Here is a 19,548-nt window from a genome sequence, read left to right as displayed (position 1 = left end):
TGCTATGTCCCTGTGTAATAGTGAGCGTGTCTCGAGATGCATGTGTTATAGCAGTGTGTATAGTGATACATCCAGGTGTAATAGTGAGAGTGTCTCTACATGCATGCGCTATAGAAGTGTGTATAGTGCTATGTACAGGTGTAATAGTGAGTGTGTCTCTGCATATATGCATTATAGCACTGTGTATAGTGCTATGTCCTGGTGTAATAGTGAGCGTGTCTCTGCATGCATGCGCTATAGTAGTGTGTATAGTGATACATTCAGGTGTAATAGTGAGAGTGTCTCTGTATGCATGCGCTATAGCAGTGTGTATAGTGCTATGTGCAGGTGTAATAGTGAGCGTGTCTCTGCATGCATGCCCTATAGCAGTGTGTATAGTGATATGTCCAGGTGTAATAGTGAGCGTGTCTCTGCATGCATGCCCTATAGCAGTGTGTATAGTGATACGTGCGCTCTAGCAGTGTGTATAGTGATACGTGCGCTCTAGCAGTGTGTATAGTGATACGTACACTATAGCAATGTGTATAGTGCTATGTACAGGTGTAATAGTGAGCGTGTCTCTGCATGCATGCCCTATAGCAGTGTGTATAGTGATACATCCAGGTGAAATAGTGAGCGTGTCTCTGCATGCATGCCCTATAGCAGTGTGTATAGTGATACGTGCGCTCTAGCAGTGTGTATAGTGATACGTGCGCTATAGCAGTGTGTATAGTGATACGTACACTATAGCAATGTGTATAGTGCTATGTACAGGTGTAATAGTGAGCGTGTCTCTGCATGCATGCCCTATAGCAGTGTGTATAGTGATACGTACACTATAGCAATGTGTATAGTGCTATGTACAGGTGTAATAGTGAGCGTGTCTCTGCATGCATGCCCTATAGCAGTGTGTATAGTGATACATCCAGGTGAAATAGTGAGCGTGTCTCTGCATGCATGCCCTATAGCAGTGTGTATAGTGATACGTGCGCTATAGCAGTGTGTATAGTGATACATCCAGGTGAAATAGTGAGCGTGTCTCTGCATGCATATGCTATAGCAGTGTGTATAGTGATATGTCCAGGTGTAATAGTGAGTGTCTCTGCATGCATGCACTATAGAAGAGGGTATGGTGCTATTTACAGGTGTAATAGTGAGCGTGTCTCTGCATGCATGCCCTATAGCGGTGTGTATAGTGATACGTACACTATAGCAGTGTGTATAGTGCTATGTACAGGTGTAATAGTGAGCGTGTCTCTGCATGCATGCCCTATAGCAGTGTGTATAGTGATACGTGCGCTATAGCAGTGTGTATAGTGATACATCCAGGTGTAATAGTGAGCGTGTCTCTGCATGCATGCGCTATAGCAGTGTGTATAGTGATACATCCATGTGTAATAGTGAGAGCGTCTCTACATGCATGGACTATAGTAGTGTGTATAGTGCTATATCCTGGTATAATAGTGAGCGTGTCTCTGCATGCATGCATGATAGCAGTGTGTATAGTGATACATCCAGGTGTAATAGTGAGAGTGTCTCTGCATATACAGTCAGGTCCATAAATATTGGGACATTGACAGAATTTTCATATTTTGGCCTGTATTCACCACCACAATGGTTTTGAAATGAAACAAACAAGATGTGCTTTACCTGCAGACTTTCAGATTTAATTTGAAGGTAATTACATCCAAATCGGGTGAACGGTGTAGGAATTACAATAGTTTCAATATGTACCTCCCACTTTTTAAGGGGCCAAAAGTAATGGGACTATCAACTCAAAAGCTATTTCATGGACAGGTGTGGGCTATTCCCTCGTTATTTCATTATCAATTAAGCAGGTAAAAGGTCTGGAGTTGATTCTAGGGGTGACATTTGCATTTGGAATCAGTTGCTGTCGACTCTCAATATGAGATCCAAAGAGCTGTCACTATCAGTGAAGCAAGCCATCATTAGGCTGAAAAATCAAAACAAACCCATCAGAGAGATAGCAAAAACATTAGGTGTGGCCAAATCAACTGTTTGGAACATTCTTAAAAAGAAAGAACGCACCGGAGAGCTCAGCAACACCAAAAGACCCGGAAGACCACGGAAAACAACTGTGGTGGATGACAGAAGAATTATTTCCCTGGTGAAGAAAAACCCCTTCACAACAGTTGGCCAAATCAAATACACTCTCCAGGAGGTAGATGTATATGTGTCAATGTCAACAATCAAGAGAATACTTCACAAGAGTGAATATAGAGGGTTCACCACAAGATTCAAACCATTGGTGAGCCACAAAAACAGGAACACCAGATTAGAGTTTGCCAAACATCTAAAAAAGCCATTACAGTTCTGGAACAACATCCTATTGACAGATGAGACAAAGATCAACTTGTACCAGAGTGATGGGAAGAGAAGAGTATGGAGAAGGAAAGGAACTGCTCATGATCCAAAACATACCACCTCATCAGTGAAGCATGGTGGCGGTAGTGTCATGGTGTGGGTATGTATGGCTGCCAATGGAACTGGTTCCCTTGTATTTATTGATTATGTGACTGCTGACAAAAGCAGCAGAATGAATTCTGAAGTGTTTCAGGCAATATTATATGCTCATATTCAGTCAAATGTTTCAGAACTCATTGGACAGCGCTTCACAGTGCAGATGGACAATGACCCGAAGCATACTGCAAAAGCAACCAAAGAGTTTTTTAAGGCTAAAAAGTGGAATGTTATGCAATGGCCAAGTCAATCCCCTGACCTGAATCTGATTGAGCATGCATTTCACTTGATGAAGACAAAACTGAAGGGAAAATGCCCCAAGAACAAGCAGGAACTGAAGACATTTGCAGTAGAGGCCTGGCAGAGCATCACCAGGGATGAAACCCAGCGTCTGGTGATGTCTATGTGTTCCAGACTTCAGGCTGTAATTGCCTGCAAAGGATTTGCAACAAAGTATTAAAAAGTGAAAGTTCGATTTAGGATTGTTTGTCCCATTACTTTTGGCCCCTTAAAAAGTGGGCGGCACATATAGAAACCGTTGTAATTCCTACATCGTTCACCTGATTTGGATGTAATTACCCTCAAATTAAATCTGAAAGTCTGCAGGTAAAGCACATCTTGTTTGTTTCATTTCAAAGCCATTGTGGTGGTGAATAGAGGCCAAAATATGAAAATTCTGTCAACGTCCCAATATTTATGGACCTGACTGCATAAGTGTGTATAGTGATACATCCAGGTGTAATAGTGAGCGTGTCTCTGCATGCATGCGCTATAGCAGTGTGTATAGTGATACATCCAGGTGTAATAGTGAGCGTGTCTCTGCATGCATGCGCTATAGCAGTGTGTATAGTGATACATCCAGGTGTAATAGTGAGAGTATCTCTGCATGCATGCGCTATAGCAGTGTGTATAGTGATACATCCAGGTGTAATAGTGAGAGTATCTCTGCATGCATGCGCTATAGCAGTGTGTATAGTGATACATCCAGGTGTAATAGTGAGAGTATCTCTGCATGTATGTGCTATAGAAGGGTGTGTAGTGCTATGTACAGGAGTAATAGTGAGAGCGTCTCTACATGCATGCATGATAGTGTGTATAGTGCTATGTCCTGGTGTAATAGTGAGAGTCTCTGCATGCATGCGCTATAGCAGTGTGTATAGTGATACATCCAGGTGTAATAGTGAGAGTATCTCTGCATGCATGCGCTATAGCAGTGTGTATAGTGATACATCCAGGTGTAATAGTGAGAGTATCTCTGCATGCATGCGCTATAGCAGTGTGTATAGTGATACATCCAGGTGTAATAGTGAGAGTATCTCTGCATGTATGTGCTATAGAAGGGTGTGTAGTGCTATGTACAGGAGTAATAGTGAGAGCGTCTCTACATGCATGCATGATAGTGTGTATAGTGCTATGTCCTGGTGTAATAGTGAGAGTCTCTGCATGCATGCGCTATAGCAGTGTGTATAGTGATACATCCAGGTGTAATAGTGAGAGTATCTCTGCATGCATTCCCTATAGCAGTATGTATAGTGCTACGCCCAGGTGTAATAGTGAGCGTGTCTCTACATGTATGTGCTATAGAAGGGTGTGTAGTGCTATGTACAGGTGTAATAGTGAGCGTGTCTCTGCATGTATGCGTTATAACACTGTGTATAGTGCTACGTCCAGGTGTAATAGTGAGCGTGTCTCTGCATGCATGCACTATAGCAGTGTGTGTAGTGCTATGTACAGGTGTAATAGTGAGTGTGTCTCTGCATGCATGCGCTATAGCAGTGTGTATAGTGATACATCCAGGTGTAATAGTGAGAGCGTCTCTGCATGCATGCGCTATAGCAGTGTGTATAGTGATACATCCAGGTGTAATAGTGAGCGTGTCTCTGCATGCATGCGCTATAGCAGTGTGTATAGTGATACATCCAGGTGTAATAGTGAGTGTGTCTTTGCATGCGTTATTCCAGTGTGTATAGTGATACATCCATGTGTAATAGTGAGCGTGTCTCTGCATGCATGCACTACAGCAGTGTGTATAGTGATACGTGCACTATAGAAGTGGAGCCATGTGTAGCACCTATCATTTTGCATGTGTGTGGTTGCCTGATGGTTTATGTGACAATCTATGACCAGGAGTGACTAGCAGGTCCCCTTTCTCCTGCTGGATGGAGAGGAAGTGAACCAGCGTCATCTTCGGCTGAATGTTCTAGGCCTGTGTTCCCCACACCGCAGATACCCCGTAGAGCTATTTCAGTGTCCCTGGGGTTTGGCAAAGCTCTTATAGTGATATATAACTGTGTGTGATGTAGGGAATATGTGTGTACAGCAGTGGTTTCGTTGAGTAATGTACACACCAGCAGAATTGCATTTGACCCAATCACAAGTCCAGTTGACTAACCAGTAGTGTAGTTTATTGATAAGCGAAGGTACAGCCGTACTCACTGTTATACTGGTTGGGGCATGAAGTGGAGCTTGTAGTGCCGAGGGTTTGGGACAGCTCACCAGCCAGTGACTGTCTTCTAGATGTGAGTAGCGGTGCAGGGTGCTGGAACAGCTGTATTGTGGGTAAAAGCAGCAGGTCTTTCGAGCTAAAGGGGGAGATGTCTGTCTCCCACTATGTCAGTCTACACATAGGCAGAGCCGGCCCTAGGCATAGGCATTATAAGCCATTGCCTAGGGGCAACTGGAATGCCAGGGGCATCCGACGGCTCTGATGCTGCCCCCACCCTGTGCAGACCCTCCCTCTTCCCAGTGGCGTAGCTACGGAGAGTGCGCGGGGTGCGGTTGCTATGGGACCTGGCGGCTTAAGGGGCCCGCCGGCCCAGCGTTCAAACCCCCTGCACCCTCCATTTGCTGGGCGCCCGCTGAAAGTGTGTTACCAGCGGGCGCCCGGCTTCTTCCCTCCTCTCTACCCCCCAGCGCCAGCGGCAGCCGGACGACGGAGCTCACTCATGCACGGGGGGGGGGCTTACTACTGAGGGCATCATTTGGGGGCACTAAAGGGGGCCTTACTATTGGGGGCACTACAGGGGCTTTACTACTTGGGGCACTATTGGGAGCACCACAACTGGGGGCACTACAGGGGCCCTTACTACTGGGGGCACTTCAAGGGGCATTACTACTGGGGCAGTGCAGGGAGCATTACTACTGGGGGCACTACAAGGGCATTACAACTGGAGGCACTACAGGTGCCCTTACTACTGGGGGCACTGCAGGGGGCATTACTACTGGGGGCACTACTACAGGGGGCATTACTTTTAGGGGCATTGTTACCAGTTGCATTACTACAGGGGGCATTATTGCTACTGGGAGCACTGCATAATGGGCACCATTACAGTGGGTGTGTATATGTATGTATGTGTGTATGAGTGTGTGTATATGTGTGTGTGTATATATATATATATATATATATATATATATATACATACACACACACACTGTATGTGTGTAGGGGTAGGGGGCACCAGTCAAAATTTTGCCTAGGGCACCAAATTGGCTAGGGCCAGCTCTGCACAAAGGAGTGAATTTACTAAAGTGAGAGCTTTTAGAAATTAATTTTAGAAGAGATGTTGCCCATAGCAGCCAATCACATTTTACTTATTTAGCACCTTCTAGAAGATAATAGCTAGAATCTGATTGGTTGCTATGGGCAACATCTCTTCTAAACTCACTTCTAAAAACTCTCACTTTAGTAAATTTACTCCATACACTCAAGATGGCGCTGGTCTGGACTAGAGTTACAATTAAGTTGAATGTCTGGACAATCTGAGTGCTTAACATTTTATTGTAATCTCAAATCTGTAATGTTAAGAAATCACTTTTGTTCTATGACCGTTTGACCATTTCTGAGTTCTCCTAGACACCTGTAGGCCAAGTACTAGACTGTGTTATGGATACACAGGTTCTTCCCGGGAGGGTTGGGCGAATCTGGTGAGTTGCGTTATCGTGTCTGAGAATGTTATAGAGGTTCTATCGATGCGTCTTATGAGAGCAGTCTTTTCCTGCCCATCCCTTATAGCAGCGGCACAGCAATTGTGGCCACATGCGGCTACGTTTCTTCCTGGAAGGTTTATAAAGTAGCTCAACACTTTCCCCATGCTGCCCAATGCTGAAGATACTGGGGTCCAGGTGGAGATAGGCTTCGACTTCAGGGTGTTTCCGCACACAGCGTCCATGATTTGAACATTGGGTTCTGCTGCAGAGTATTGCGGCCATGGTTACATTCTTCGTATATGGACCCAGGGTTTGTTCTATGTAGGACTTCACCGCTAGGCAGGACTCCTGAAAACAGAGACACATGGGTACATTGACATGCTGGGCTGACTATCTCTTTACACTGCACTTTTCTTACTATGGCGGTGCCCTGGGGCAGCTTAGCTGGGCCAGTTTGGGGGGGTCTTGCGCTCTGGATTTGAACCCTAGTATGTTAGGGACCTACCCTAAAGAGGTTACCTGGATATGGTGGGTTGGCCCATAACCTTGGCCATGATTATGCTAAAAACCTCTATTGATTGCAACATTTTATTGCATTTACAGTATATATTATTAATAATTTGGAGTTGTGCACCTGAGATTTGTCTGTTTCTGTGCCTGCAATTAGTCTCATCAGGTAGCACCTCCCATCATATATATAGTCAGGGTGTGCAGTCCAGAAATCTTTCCCAACATGGTCACCATGTCAGCACCTATCATCAACATTGTCCCTAACCCTAACATTTGTATTGTCGACATTATGACTATGTAGACTTGTCATATGTCAATATTTTAACCATGTCAACATAATCACTGTCTATACAGTCATTGCCGACATACGATACAGCATACCATCTGACTGATATATTCTAATAATAATAATGACTAATGGTTACCTTGCTGGAGCTGTAGTCTGCGTTGCCCCACAGGACGACACCAGCGGCTCCCAATGCTGCACTCTGTCCTATGGTCTTTACCAGGTCACCCTGCGGAAAGCACACAACATACATGACCATCGCACAGCTGTGTATGTGATCAGTATGACACATATCGGTGTCTACACAGGCTCCTCCCAGCACATACTGTTATACGCTGTCTGCAGCCAGTTCTGGGCTGAGATCACAGGCAGCACATACTGTTATACACTGTCTGCAGTCAGTTCTGGGCTGAGATCACAGTCAGGCAGCACATACTGTTATACACTGTCTGCAGTCAGTTCTGTGCAGAGATCACAGTCCGCACATACTGTTATACACTGCCTGCAGTCAGTTCTGGGCTGAGATCAGTCAGGCAGCACATACTATTATACGCTGTCTGCAGTCAGTTCTGGGCTGAGATCACACTCAGGCAGCACATACTGTTATACGCTGTCTGCAGTCAGTTCTGGGCTGAGATCACAGTCAGGCAGCACATACTGTTATACGCTGTCTGCAGCCAGTTCTGGGCTGAGATCGGTCAGGCAGCATATACTGTTATACACTGTCTGCAGTCAGTTCTGTGCAGAGATCACAGTCAGCACATACTGTTATACACTGCCTGCAGTCAGTTCTGTGTTGAGATCATAGTCAGCACATACTGTTATACACTGCCTGCAGTCAGTTCTGGGCTGAGATCACAGGCAGCACATACTGTTATACACTGCCTGCAGTCAGTTCTGGGCTGAGATCGGTCAGGCAGCACATACTGTTAGACACTGCCTGCAGTCAGTTCTGGGCAGAGATCACAGTCAGGCAGCACATACTGTTATACACTGTCTGCAGTCAGTTCTGTGCATAGATCACAGTCAGGCAGCACATACTGTTATACACTGCCTGCAGTCAGTTCTGGGCTGAGATCAGTCAGGCAGCACATACTATTATATGCTGTCTGCAGTCAGTTCTGGGCTGAGATCACAGTCAGGCAGCACATACTGTTATACACTGTCTGCAGTCAGTTCTGGACAGAGATCACAGTCAGGCAGCACATACTGTTATACACTGTCTGCAGTCAGTTCTGTGCAGAGATCACAGTCAGCACATACTATTATACACTGCCTGCAGTCAGTTCTGTGTTGAGATCATAGTCAGCACATACTGTTATACACTGCCTGCAGTCAGTTCTGGGCTGAGATCACAGTCAGGCAGCACATACTGTTATACGCTGTCTGCAGTCAGTTCTGTGCAGAGATCACAGTCAGCACATACTGTTATACACTGCCTGCAGTCAGTTCTGTGTTGAGATCATAGTCAGCACATACTGTTATACACTGCCTGCAGTCAGTTCTGGGCTGAGATCACAGTCAGGCAGCACATACTGTTATACGCTGTCTGCAGTCAGTTCTGGGCTGAGATCACAGTCAGGCAGCACATACTGTTATACGCTGTCTGCAGTCAGTTCTGGACAGAGATCACAGTCAGGCAGCACATACTGTTATACACTGTCTGCAGTCAGTTCTGTGCAGAGATCACAGTCAGCACATACTGTTATACACTGCCTGCAGTCAGTTCTGTGTTGAGATCATAGTCAGCACATACTGTTATACACTGCCTGCAGTCAGTTCTGGGCTGAGATCACAGGCAGCACATACTGTTATACACTGCCTGCAGTCAGTTCTGGGCTGAGATCACAGGCAGCACATACTGTTATACACTGCCTGCAGTTAGTTCTGGGCTGAGATCGGTCAGGCAGCACATACTGTTATACACTGCCTGCAGTCAGTTCTGGGCAGAGATCACAGTCAGGCAGCACATACTGTTATACACTGTCTGCAGTCAGTTCTGTGCAGAGATCACAGTCAGGCAGCACATACTGTTATACACTGCCTGCAGTCAGTTCTGGGCTGAGATCAGTCAGGCAGCACATACTATTATACGCTGTCTGCAGTCAGTTCTGGGCTGAGATCACAGTCAGGCAGCACATACTGTTATACGCTGTCTGCAGCCAGTTCTGGGCTGAGATCGGTCAGGCAGCACATACTGTTATACACTGTCTGCAGTCAGTTCTGGGCTGAGACCACAGTCAGGCAGCACATACTATTATACACTGCCTGCAGTCAGTTCTGGACAGAGATCACAGTCAGGCAGCACATACTGTTATACACTGTCTGCAGTCAGTTCTGTGCAGAGATCACAGTCAGCACATACTGTTATACACTGCCTGCAGTCAGTTCTGTGTTGAGATCATAGTCAGCACATACTGTTATACACTGCCTGCAGTCAGTTCTGGGCTGAGATCACAGGCAGCACATACTGTTATACACTGCCTGCAGTCAGTTCTGGGCTGAGATCACAGTCAGGCAGCACATACTGTTATACACTGCTTGCAGTCAGTTCTGGGCTGAGATCACAGTCAGGCAGCACATACTATTATACACTGCCTGCAGTCAGTTCTGGGCTGAGATCACAGGCAGCACATACTGTTATACACTGCCTGCAGTCAGTTCTGGACAGAGATCACAGTCAGGCAGCACATACTGTTATACACTGCCTGCAGTCAGTTCTGGACAGAGATCACAGTCAGGCAGCACATACTGTTATACACTGCCTGCAGTCAGTTCTGGACAGAGATCACAGTCAGGCAGCACATACTGTTATACACTGTCTGCAGTCAGTTCTGTGCAGAGATCACAGTCAGCACATACTGTTATACACTGCCTGCAGTCAGTTCTGTGTTGAGATCATAGTCAGCACATACTGTTATACACTGCCTGCAGTCAGTTCTGTGTTGAGATCATAGTCAGCACATACTGTTATACACTGCCTGCAGTCAGTTCTGGGCTGAGATCACAGGCAGCACATACTGTTATACACTGCCTGCAGTCAGTTCTGGGCTGAGATCACAGTCAGCACATACTGTTATACACTGCCTGCAGTCAGTTCTGTGTTGAGATCATAGTCAGCACATACTGTTATACACTGCCTGCAGTCAGTTCTGGGCTGAGATCACAGGCAGCACATACTGTTATACACTGCCTGCAGTCAGTTCTGGGCTGAGATCACAGGCAGCACATACTGTTATACACTGTCTGCAGTCAGTTCTGGGCTGAGATCACAGTCAGGCAGCACATACTGTTATACACTTCCTGCAGTCAGTTCTGGGCTGAGATCACAGGCAGCACATACTGTTATACACTGTCTGCAGTCAGTTCTGGGCTGAGATCACAGTCAGGCAGCACATACTGTTATACACTGCCTGCAGTCAGTTCTGGGCTGAGATCACAGGCAGCACATACTGTTATACACTGTCTGCAGTCAGTTCTGGGCTGAGATCACAGTCAGGCAGCACATACTGTTATACACTGCCTGCAGTCAGTTCTGGGCTGAGATCACAGTCAGGCAGCGCATACTGTTATACGCTGTCTGCAGCCAGTTATGTGCAGAGATCACAGTCAGGCAGTACATACTGTTATACACTGTCTGCAGCCAGTTCTGGGCTGAGATCATAGTCAGACAGCACATACTGTTATATGCTGTCTGCAGCCAGCTCTGGGCTGAGATCACATTCAGGCAGCACATACTGTTATACACTGTCTGCAGGGAGTTCTGGGCTGAGATCACAGTCAGGCAGCACATACAGCAATTCTGAATTTACAGCAAACTTGAACTTCAGGTAAAATACTTTCCTGGTGAAATTTAGACAAATATTTCATGTCAGATAAATCTGAGATCACTTTGTGACAATATCATGCTGTATGAGGAATATGGATAGTAGCTGAGCCCCATCTGAGTTTATTACATTCTAATACAATATGCACCTATAGAATAAGAAATGTGACAGATAAATCAGTGTCATGGGTATACAAATCAGACAGCGTTAGTCACCCCCAATTCACAGTAATACCATTCACAGGAGTGCATTACATACTGTACATAGTACTACTACACCAAGCTATGATGCCCAGTCTAGGTATGGGGCTATCCTCTATACAGGGCAGGGGGTAACATCATCCTGGACAAGGGGTAATATCATGCAGGTCAGTGGAGTAAAAGTGCAGGTCAGGGAAGTAACATCATGCAGGCGGGGGGGGGGGGGGGGTAGGATCATACAGGTCAGGGAAGTAACATCATGCAGGCAGGGGGGGTAAGATTAAGCTGGTCAGGGAAGTAACATCATGCAGGCAGGGGGGGTAAGGTCATGCTGGTCAGGGAAGTAACAACATGCAGGCGGGGAGGGTAAGGTCATGTTGGTCAGGGAAGTAACATCATGCAGGCAGGGGGGGTAAGATCATGCTGGTCAGGGAAGTAACATCATGCAGGCAGGGGGGGTAAGATCATGCTGGTCAGGGAAGTAACATCATGCTGGTCAGGGAAGTAACATCATGCAGGCGGGGGGGGGGGTAAGGTCACACAGGTCAGGGAAATAATTTCATGCAGGCGGGGGGGTAAGGTCAAGCTGGTCAGGGAAGTAACATCATGCAGGCAGGGGGGGGGGGGTAAAGTCACACAGGTAAGGGAAGTAACATCATGTAGGTGGGGGGGTATGATCATACTGGTCAGGGAAGTAACATCATGCAGGCAGGGGGGGGGGTAAAGTCACACAGGTCAGGGAAGTAACATCATGCAGGTGGGGGGGTTAATACATACTGGTCAGGGAAGTAACATCATGCAGGCAGGGGGGGGGTAAGATCATACTGGTCAGGGAAGTAACATCATACAGGCAGGGGGGGGGTAAAGTCACACAGGTCAGGGAAGTAACATCATGCAGGTGGGGGGGTTAATACATACTGGTCAGGGAAGTAACATCATGCAGGCAGGGGGGGGGTAAGATCATACTGGTCAGGGAAATAATTTCATGCAGGCGGGGGGGTAAGGTCAAGCTGGTCAGGGAAGTAACATCATGCAGGCAGGGGGGGGGGGTAAAGTCACACAGGTCAGGGAAGTAACATCATGCAGGTGGGGGGGGGTAAGATCATACTGGTCAGGGAAGTAACATCATGCAGGCAGGGGGGGGTAAGGTCACACAGGTCAGGGAAGTAACATCATGCATGCGGTTTAGATCATTATAAAATACACATAAAAGATGAAATAAAAATAAAAACAGACATGGAAATAGAAATAAACATCAATAAAAAATAATAAATAAAAATGAAAAACCTATAAAATTCTTCGAATAATGCACTATTATAGCCAGTTAGATAAGTGCTTTATAGAAAAGCTCACAGTGGGTCAGAGTAGACAAGATGGTATAATCTATCATATCAGTCTGAAACCATACTCAGGATCTGCATTAACTTAGTATTCTAAGGAGCTTTTCTATAAAGCACTTATCGAACTGGCTATAATAGTGCATTTTATTTCTATTTCATCTTTTATGTGTATTTTATAATTATCATCTATTTACAGTTTACACACTCCCTGGAGTCTTATATATAATGTGGATGATATTTTATATGAAATAAAACCTTTATACTTGTACCACAATTATCTTGTAGCTTTGAGCACCACTAAGCACTGCACATATTTTTTGCATCTCATTTCTGTGTGGAGATTGGCTTTCTCCACGTGCTTTGTGCTGGCTGGCTGCTAGAGATACTTGATTGCACAAAGACAGGTGTCCCTTTCAGGCGAGGTTATTTGTTCTTTTTTCTTTTATAGTGGTTAGATGATGCCGGTCAGGGAAGTAACATCATGCAGGCAGGCGGGGGGGTAAGATCATGCCGGTCAGGGAAGTAACATCATGCAGGCAGGCGGGGGGGTAAGATCATGCTGGTCAGGGAAGTAACATCATGCAGGCAGGCGGGGGGGTAAGATCATGCCGGTCAGGGAAGTAACATCATGCAGGCAGGCGGGGGGTAAGATCATGCCGGTCAGGGAAGTAACATCATGCAGGCAGGCGGGGGGTAAGATCATACCGGTCAGGGAAGTAACATCATGCAGGCGGGGGGGGGGGGGGGGTAAGATCATACAGGTCAGGGAAGTAACATCATGCAGGCAGGCGGGGGGTAAGATCATACCGGTCAGGGAAGTAACATCATGCAGGCAGGGGGGGGGGGGGGTAAGATCATGCTGGTCAGGGAAGTAACATCAGGCAGGCGGGGGGTAAGATCATGCTGGTCAGGGAAGTAACATCATGCAGGCAGGCGGGGGGGTAAGATCATGCCGGTCAGGGAAGTAACATCATGCAGGCAGGCGGGGGGGGTAAGATCATGCCGGTCAGGGAAGTAACATCATGCAGGCAGGCGGGGGGGTAAGATCATGCCGGTCAGGGAAGTAACATCGTGCAGGCAGGCGGGGGGGTAAGATCATGCCGGTCAGGGAAGTAACATCATGCAGGCAGGCGGGGGGGTAAGATCATGCCGGTCAGGGAAGTAACATCATGCAGGCAGGCGGGGGGTAAGATCATGCCGGTCAGGGAAGTAACATCATGCAGGAAGGGGGGGGTAAGATCATGCTGGTCAGGGAAGTAACATCATGCAGGCAGGCGGGGGGGTAAGATCATGCCGGTCAGGGAAGTAACATCATGCAGGCAGGGGGGGGGGGTAAGATCATGCCGGTCAGGGAAGTAACATCATGCAGGCAAGCGGGGGGGTAAGATCATGCCGGTCAGGGAAGTAACATCATGCAGGCAGGCGGGGGTAAGATCATGCCGGTCAGGGAAGTAACATCGTGCAGGCAGGGGGGGGGTAAGATCATACAGGTCAGGGAAGTAACATCATGCAGGCAGGCGGGGGGTAAGATCATACCGGTCAGGGAAGTAACATCATGCAGGCAGGGGGGGGGGGGTAAGATCATGCTGGTCAGGGAAGTAACATCAGGCAGGCGGGGGGTAAGATCATGCTGGTCAGGGAAGTAACATCATGCAGGCAGGCGGGGGGGTAAGATCATGCCGGTCAGGGAAGTAACATCATGCAGGCAGGCGGGGGGGTAAGATCATGCTTGTCAGGGAAGTAACATCATGCAGGCAGGCAGGGGGGGTAAGATCATGCAGGTCAGGGAAGTGACATCATGCAGGCAGGGGGGTAAGGTCACACAGGTCAGGGAAGTAACATCATGCAGGCAGGGGGGGTAAGGTCACACAGGTCAGGGAAGTGACATCATGCAGGCAGGGGGGTAAGATCATGCCGGTCAGGGAAGTAACATCGTGCAGGCAGGTGGGGGGGTAAGATCATACAGGTCAGGGAAGTGACATCGTGCAGGCAGGCCAGGGGGGGTAAGATAATACAGGTCATACAGGTCAGGGAAGTGCCATCGTGCAGGCAGGGGGGGGGGGTAAGTTCATACAGATCAGGGAAGTAACATCATGCAGGCAGGGAGGGGGTAAGATCATACAGGTCAGGGAAGTGACATCGTGCACGCAGGGGGGGGTAAGATCATACAGGTCAGGGAAGTGACATCATGCAGGCAGGGGGGGGAAAGATAATACGGGTCAGGGAAGTGACATCATGCAGGCAGGGGGGGGGGAAAGATAATACAGGTCAGGGAAGTGACATCATGCAGGCAGGCCGGGGGGGTAAGACAATACAGGTCAGGGAAGTGACATCATGCAGGCAGGCCGGGGGGGGGGGGGGTAAGATAATACAATAGCTATAAGAGAGGAAACATGACATAAATGAGATACACTAAGACTCACTGCCCTCCACAGAATACCAACCATCCCCCACCATTACCTGTGTGAGGAAGTCCATGCTGTAGGTGTACACTATGCGGGCGTATGGCAGGACAGGTAGGTCTCCACCAGGTGACACCTTGTGCACTCTGAAGCACTCTTCCACTCTATGCCTCACAAACGGTCCCACATGTTCAGAATCCTTTAGGTCTTTATCCAAGTATATGTGAGGGTACAGTGCTCGGCTGATGCCCCACAACCAGGTCAAAGCATTGTTCCTTTCTACTTCATGATCTGGACACTGGCCAGTGTACTTCTGCCTCCCATTCTTGTACTCGAAATTATAGCATTCTGGAAACCCGTAAAACCCCCAGAGGCCTTTGGGGCTCTGTTTGCGTCCCATATGTAGGGTGGACCACATAAAGTCCTTGGCTGATTCTTCAAATTGTCTCTTGGCCAATTTATGTGCCCTCGTATTTGACCATAATGGGTGCATCTGGCTTATAAGTTCTAGTGAGTGCAGCTGGTACAGTGCCATCTTTTCCCAGTTGCGTTCCCATAGTGGTCTCCATTGTTCCCAGTCCACCACCGCCACACCTTTAAAATCCTTGTCTACAATGACATTATTCAAATCCTTATGAACTTTAGCCAAATGATCCTCAAGGCTGGAGTTCTGCGGCAGCCCACCATTGACTGACTTTTTATTCTGGTCATAATAAGGGTACAGCCCCAGCTGGGAGTTATAGAAGATCACCACATTTGTGCCTAGGAATGACTGGTTCTCATTGGTTACTATATCAAAAGTTTCAAGATCGAACGTTACGCCATGGTTATCCAGACATGGCCGTGTTGGTGCGTTCCAGTGTATGATAAAGGGCCTGCCTGGGGCAATGGGATCAGAGCCGGTCGGGAAATACAGGAGGGAGAGTGGAAGGAGAGGGTATATAGCTGCAAGGAAGAGATGGGACATAGTGGATCCTGGGGTTCCTGTGGACAAATGAAAAGTTATGTGAGGCGAGTGAGAGAATGAAGAACCTTTTGGTTGCTGCTGTGTGATCTCAGAACTCCCTTAAAAAAAAAAAAAAGTTTACCCTGCGGCCCTGTCCAGTACTAAGAGAACTTGGCAATCGCAGCAGAGTTCTCTGCTGACTGAGCTCTGTAGTCACCTGCAGCCATTAGTGTCTAGTGGAACAGGAATGACCAGAGATGGTGCATGGTCTGCATAGCATTATACTGTCACTACTCTGCAGAGGATGAGGCGGATGCCTCAGCATGCCACCTCCAAAGCATATATATATGACTTGCAAAAGTAGTCAGTCCCCTAAAAAGTCCACAGATTTGTCAGTCACAAATGACACTAACACAGATTGTCCCAGACAGAATTTTTTTTAATTGAAAAAATAAAACACAGAATGGCGTGGGCCGGATTCAGCGCAGCATCAAAGTCAGATGCAAACATGCGCCATAATCACACTGCCCATGCGTCCCGATGGTTACCGCTGAAAGCTGCAAAACAAATTTGGACGCAAAGAGAGGCAATGTTATTGAGCATTCCTGGGTGGTAACGGGGCAGCTAGCCAGACACGGGCGTGTCGCGGTCAGCAACTGTGGATTTTTACACACCTCCATAGAGCTGGTGCAATGTCCGATGATGTGACCAATGGCGCGTCCTTATATACAAATAGATTAGCACCACAGCCAATGGCCATCTCGTACTAATCCCATTGCTGAGGCATTAGCCTGTACCTCTGAATCAGGTGCTGTGCCTCAAAATGACTGACGTGTACACACACATACCCGCCCTGTGCCCATCTCAGGTACTACACACACATACCCTCCCTGTGCCCATCTCAGGTACTACACACACACATACCCGCCCTGTGCCCATCTCAGGTACTACACACACACATACCCGCCCTGTGCCCATCTCAGGTACTACACACACACATACCCGCCCTGTGCCCATCTCAGGTACTACACACACACATACCCGCCCTGTGCCCATCTCAGGTACTACACACACACATACTCGCCCTGTGCCCATCTCAGGTACTACACACACACATACCCGCCCTGTGCCCATCTCAGGTACTACACACACACATACCTGCCCTGTGCCCATCTCAGGTACTACACACACACATACCCGCCCTGTGCCCATCTCAGGTACTACACACACACACATACCCGCCCTGTGCCCATCTCAGGTACTACACACACACACATACCCGCCCTGTGCCCATCTCAGGTACTACACACACACACATACCCGCCCTGTGCCCATCTCAGGTACTACACACACACACATACCCGCCCTGTGCCCATCTCAGGTACTACACACACATACCCGCCCTGTGCCCATCTCAGGTACTACACACACATACCCGCCCTGTGCCCATCTCAGGTACTACACACACATACCCGCCCTGTGCCCATCTCAGGTACTACACACACATACCCCTGTGCCCATCTCAGGTACTACACACACATACCCCTGTGCCCATCTCAGGTACTACACACACATACCCGCCCTGTGCCCATCTCAGGTACTACACACACATACCCGCCCTGTGCCCATCTCAGGTACTACACACACATACCCGCCCTGTGCCCATCTCAGGTACTACACACACACATACCTGCCCTGTGCCCATCTCAGGTACTACACACACACATACCCGCCCTGTGCCCATCTCAGGTACTACACACACACATACCCGCCCTGTGCCCATCTCAGGTACTACACACACACATACCCGCCCTGTGCCCATCTCAGGTACTACACACACACATACCGGCCTGTGCCCATCTCAGGTACTACACACACATACCCGCCCTGTGCCCATCTCAGGTACTACACACACATACGCGCCCTGTGCCCATCTAAGGTACTACACACACATACCCACCCTGTGCCCATCTAAGGTACTACACACACATACCCACCCTGTGCCCATCTCAGGTACTACACACACACATACCCGCCCTGTGCCCATCTCAGGTACTACACACACACATACCCGCCCTGTGCCCATCTCAGGTACTACACACACATACCCGCCCTGTGCCCATCTCAGGTAATACACACTTACCCCTGTGCCCATCTCAGGTACTACACACACACATACCCGCCCTGTGCCCATCTCAGGTAATATACACTATGACTGAACACACATCACATTATTGCCCATCTCCTCAGACTGTGCTCCCTATGTCAGTGCCATGTACAGGTATAGATAACAGAACTGGGACAATACCTCACTCCGGGACCATCTCTTTGGCAGGTGCTCAGGTCTCCTCAGTGTGAGCTCTCTGCAAGCTGCCCATAGTATACTCAGCGTCACGCCCCACACTGTGCTGGAGGCAGGGGGTGGGGGAAGGGACAGGGTGAGAGCTTGTATAGACAAGCAGGCACAGGGTTAGATGCACTAAGCCTCGGAGAGAGAGAAAGTACCAACCAATCAGCTCCTAATGTTTTTCAACACAGCCTGTAATATGACAGTATTTACTAAGCCTCGAATGGAGATAAAGTGAACAGAGATAAAGGACCAGCCAATCAGCTCCTAACTGCCATGTCACAGGCTGTGTTTCAACAATGACAGAAGCTGGTTGTTTGGTCCTTTATCTCCATTCAAGGCTTAGTACATCTCCCCCATAGTTATTAAACCATAATTTGCCATCTCTCCCTGAAATAGGAACAAATCTCCATGACTGCGCCTGACCCACATTATGAAGCTGTTATACAAAGATAAACAGATAGATACACATTCAAAAGGGACCATTTGTATCACCTCCCTGCATTGGTTTAAGGCACAATAATCCCTATTAATAAACAAACAGGTGTGCTTATATATAGCTGCTGATCAATGTCATTACCAACAGCTCACACTAAGAGGGGGAGTCTGCTAATTAGCCTCAAATAAAGCAATTATATATATATATATATATATATATATATATATATATATATATATCGTGTAATGAAACTATCCTAGTAATGAATATATATATATAAAAATAACCCAAAAGCTGTTAAAATAATTCTAAGCACATTTATTGGAACAGAAATCTCTATAAAATACACTGACTATATATATACATGGTAAATACTAAAGGATAAATGAAAAGAAAACAGTTACCTTCTCCGGTAATAGATTTATTAGATGTATACATATTAGTAAACTTAGTTTTTACAATGTTGGCACTTAGAAATCAGCTGCGTGTTCCCCTGCAGGCCCGGCCCCAGCCACGTTCTGTCTGTGTGGTAATATCATACCTCCCAACACGACCCTCTCCAGGAGGGACACAATGCTCTGTTCCTGGACTTCCCTGGTAATTTAGGATTGCTATCACCTGTGTTGAACTAGTTAATTGATAAGAAAGGTGTTTCACCACAGGTGATGACAATAATAAATTACCAGGGAAGTCCAGGACCAGAGCATTGTGTCCCTCCTGAAGAGGGTCGTGTTGGGAGGTATGTAATATAGCTGGTAGTGTAGCTGGTACTAGTATAGCTGGTAATATAGCTGGTAGTGTAGCTGGTACTAGTATAGCTGGTAATATAGCTGGTAGTGTAGCTGGTACTAGTATAGCTGGTAA

At 47.4% G+C, this 19,548-nt stretch overlaps 1 protein-coding gene across 2 annotated transcripts; it reads right to left on the bottom strand.

The window, feature by feature from the left end:
* Positions 1–6,220: 6,220 nt before the first annotated feature.
* Positions 6,221–19,229, bottom strand: LOC148474110 (hyaluronidase-1-like). 2 transcript variants are annotated; one of them, XM_088459086.1, is made up of 4 exons: positions 19,089–19,229; positions 15,011–15,936; positions 7,323–7,412; positions 6,221–6,735 (listed from the first exon to the last, which is right to left on the bottom strand). In XM_088459086.1, exons 1-4 carry the CDS (start codon positions 19,120–19,122, stop codon positions 6,424–6,426), a joined length of 1,362 nt encoding a protein of 453 aa, XP_088315212.1. In that variant the 5' UTR covers positions 19,123–19,229; the 3' UTR covers positions 6,221–6,423. The 2 variants fall into 2 exon arrangements, with proteins under 2 accessions (XP_088315212.1, XP_088315213.1); XM_088459087.1 differs by lacking the exon at positions 19,089–19,229 and adding an exon at positions 18,207–18,754.
* Positions 19,230–19,548: the final 319 nt, after the last annotated feature.

The sequence above is a fragment of the Taudactylus pleione genome, unplaced genomic scaffold, assembly GCF_031769625.1.
Source record: "Taudactylus pleione unplaced genomic scaffold, aTauple2 ptg000893l, whole genome shotgun sequence".
NCBI classification, from domain to species: domain Eukaryota; kingdom Metazoa; phylum Chordata; class Amphibia; order Anura; family Myobatrachidae; genus Taudactylus; species Taudactylus pleione.
The sequence above is the reverse complement of the archived record's forward strand: the minus strand, read 5'-3'. Positions and strand labels throughout refer to the sequence as shown.

Coding starts and splice junctions, on each gene's coding strand:
- LOC148474110 (XM_088459086.1), bottom strand. CDS start 19,122: ATGTATACATCTAATAAATCTATTACCGGAGAAG. Junction 15,937..19,088: donor TAAATCTATTACCGGAGAAG/GTAACTGTTTTC, acceptor ATTTGTCCACAG/GAACCCCAGGATCCACTATG. Junction 7,413..15,010: donor GCATGGACTTCCTCACACAG/GTAATGGTGGGG, acceptor TGCTTTCCGCAG/GGTGACCTGGTAAAGACCAT.